General features: G+C 39.3%; 2 protein-coding genes across 3 annotated transcripts in view; both read left to right on the top strand.

Moving 5' to 3' along the window:
* LOC103366034 (deoxynucleoside triphosphate triphosphohydrolase SAMHD1-like) overlaps positions 1 to 3,147 on the top strand; it is a 16,200-nt gene that overhangs the window by 5,166 nt on the left and 7,887 nt on the right. The gene's annotated exons all lie outside the window — the stretch shown is intronic.
* LOC103366035 (SAM domain and HD domain 1) overlaps positions 2,075 to 3,147 on the top strand; it is a 26,747-nt gene continuing 25,674 nt past the window's right edge. Inside the window, exons 1-3 of the mRNA XM_008293653.1 lie at positions 2,075 to 2,238; positions 2,493 to 2,550; positions 2,635 to 2,695. Coding sequence (XP_008291875.1) covers positions 2,196 to 2,238; positions 2,493 to 2,550; positions 2,635 to 2,695 — 162 coding nt within the window. The 5' untranslated portion in view covers positions 2,075 to 2,195. The remainder of the gene's footprint in view (positions 2,239 to 2,492; positions 2,551 to 2,634; positions 2,696 to 3,147) is intronic.

Below are 3,147 nucleotides of genomic sequence, written 5' to 3'. Positions count from 1 at the left end.
AATTTAAGATCATATGAATTGAATACATTCATGGCACTGTTGCTCCACTTGCACAAATGCACACAGCTCTCTGAGAAAACAATCAAAACATTAGAAGCAAAAGAGTGTGCAAGATGAGGGCATTTAGTGATTCTACACAACCACCAAATCAAAACTGTGAGTGTTTACTCAGCATTTGTTAAGCCCGTTATCAGTCTACCACAAAGGAACAGTGTGACGCCAAAACACATGAAAAGAAAGCCTTCAGTTTCAACATTAAAAAAATAGAAAAAGAAAGACTGACAAAAATCTGATCCTTAAAACCCATTGGGAATTTTTTTATTTACTTGTGACCTTCCTTTCTTTTCTTTTTTCTTTTTTTCTTTCTTTCTTTTTTTTTTTAACAAAAGCATCCGTAATAAACAAAAATTTTGCAGCAAATGCTGCAGAAACTATATTAAACAAACAATAGAGTGCAATAACAAATAACAAATAATCGATGAGCGAGACATCCTCTGTGTGCAGATTGCAGCTCTTTGCCATGACCAGGGTAAGTGATACACACCTTTCCTGTAATACGTGTTTCTTATCTTGAATAGTATTTTAAGGGTGTGATTAATTGTAAAAGCCCTGTGATGGTCCAGGGTGTCCCATGCTCTCATGTTGTTTACAAATTCTGACCCTACCATCTGAATATTGAGGCAGACATCAAGGCTCATCAGACTAGGCAACGTTTTTCCAATGTTCTAGTCGCCAATCAATTTTGTTAAGCCAGTGCTAATTGTAGCCTCAGTTTCCTAATCTTAGCTGACAGGAGTGGCACCCAGTGTGTTCTTCAGCTGCTGTAGCCCATCTGCTTTAAAGTGTTGTGTATTGTAGTTGTAGGTGAGGAAGAAGTAGATTTTGAAGCCCCAGAATTGCCATTTGCTGAATCCTGCAGTGAGGAGTCTGTGTCAGAGTCTGAACTTTACCCAGAGGCTGAGGTAGATGTGGGAGAAGAACAGTGCGTAGAACCAGAGGAACCTCCATTGTTAGTGGAGGGCCTCCGGAAGTCTACTGGAATTACTGCAGGCAAACTTACTAATCCTTATCATTTGCCATGATCTGTGGGACCCAATCACAGGGCATCAGTGTAATGAGTTGAGTGTTTTAAGGGTTATTGATATGAGATGGTGTGTTCTCTGTTTTCCTCTAGAATCAGTTCATCGTCACGGCGTTGATGCATTTTTAGGGGGTGATATGTGGCAGGTGGTAGGCGCACCAATCAGGGGTGCTACAAATGGTTACCTGCAGGAGGAACACACGTTCCGCTATTGGCGTGGGGCCGGTGGAATGAGGCAGGTGCACACCTCATTTTACACTTGCGTGCAGGAGGCACGAAGTGCAGGAAAACAAACCAGTAGGCAAATTCTGTTCTTTTGTATGTTTTTTATGATGTCGTGTTTAGCGCGCAGTACATTTACTGTTTTTATTAATTTCAGATCTGCTTTACTGCTGTGTTGAAGACAGTAGCTGATAGGGAAGTAGACGACTAATGAACCGGATATTTAAGAGTTTGTCATTTTTCATATTTTAATTGTGTATATTTTAACATTTTTTTGTAATAAAGTGTTTTTATGATTGTTGATATTTGTTTCCCTCCAGAGCTCCGTGGTCCATGCTCTGCTCTTGCCAGGAATAATTTATTTGGGTAGTTTATTTGTTTTTTGGGGTTTCCTTGCTTTTGTCTAGTCCGCCCTGGTAATTCACGTGTATGACCTCTGTGAGAGGATTCTCTGAAGTGCAGTGAGCAGTGAAAAAAGTCACGTGTGTAACTGTGTGTTAACTCTTTTGTAATACAGACTGATTAATTGCAGTGCAGTGGTGTTATGGGAACTATCTCCCATCCTGTAGCAGACTTGAGAGTTAAACTGGAGTCAGGGGCAGTGAGGGTAAATGTTGTATGGACTATATCATTAAACTTTAATAATAAAAGGTTCTATACGATTTACCCTTGTGTGTCTTCTGGGAAGCTGGTCTCTGAGTGGGTGTAACATTACTTTCCAAATGAAGGCAGTGTCTAAGATGAGGGTGTGTTGTTGCTAAGCATCAAAGCATATAAAGGCTGGTCTTCCTAAAACCCTCTGTGTCTTTTGACTGAGTAAGCATTGAACAGCTGGAGGTTTCTGAAATATCTACCGACAACTTCTCATATCAACACTGAAAACTGAGTGAGAATGGAGCAAAAGGAAATTGGTGACCAGGAAGTGAAGGAAATAGGTGAGTTCTTGATGAAAGAAGGACTTTAATGATGAAAAAAGCTATCTGAAGGTTGTTTTTCTTGGTTTGGCAGGTAAATTTGATTGATTTCATGGCTTGCTTAAATAACTTAGATGATAGTTGCTTTAACTTACAACTTTCCCTGAGCTTATGTCTTGTCAGTCACGTTTGTTGATGATGAATAGCAAGATCACTTTACATTATTAACACTCAGAATATCAGCACTGCTATCAACTATTCACTCTTTTATACAGAAAATCAGATCACTGGTGTTGTTCTACAACATCATGATCGTTTGGGCATCAGCATTACGTAAGTGTGTTGACATTAAAGCAAGCTGCATTCTCAGTTCATTTAGTTCATTAATTCTCCACAATGCTCTTTTTTTCTCTTAAGGAACCAAGGTGGTCGTCTAACAATCAGCAATGCTGTCATTAAGCGAAACGATCCAAGCAAGGTGAATCTAAAACCGTTTTTTGACAGGGGACATGGAACATTGCTGACTTCATCAATCTGTTAAAGTGTTGACATTGTAATGCGATACTTGTCTTTCAGGCGAGATGATACAAAAAGAGACGTATAATAAATAATAATGCAAAAGCAGAGTAAATTTAAACTATAGCAGCTGATCAAAGTGTCCAATTAACTAACATCCCAGTTTATTTATGATTCTTTCACAGTGAAACTGAAAGCTCAGGACTCAACCTGAGGATGGCCACAATGTGAAAAAATATTAAACTGCAGCTGATAAACTGTGACTCTGTGTGACAGTCATGTAACACTATGACTTGCCTCGATATCCTCTTTGGTTGTTGTTCCCTGTCCGGGTTAATTATTGACAAATTATGGAAGTTACTGCTGTTGCTCTGTGGGTAAATGCACGTAGTCCTCTGTGTTTGGAGACATTCG

The sequence above is a fragment of the Stegastes partitus genome, unplaced genomic scaffold (genome assembly GCF_000690725.1).
Source record: "Stegastes partitus isolate 25-593 unplaced genomic scaffold, Stegastes_partitus-1.0.2 Scaffold899, whole genome shotgun sequence".
In the NCBI taxonomy this organism is placed as follows: Eukaryota; Metazoa; Chordata; class Actinopteri; family Pomacentridae; genus Stegastes; species Stegastes partitus.
This window is presented reverse-complemented; position numbering and strand designations above follow the sequence as displayed.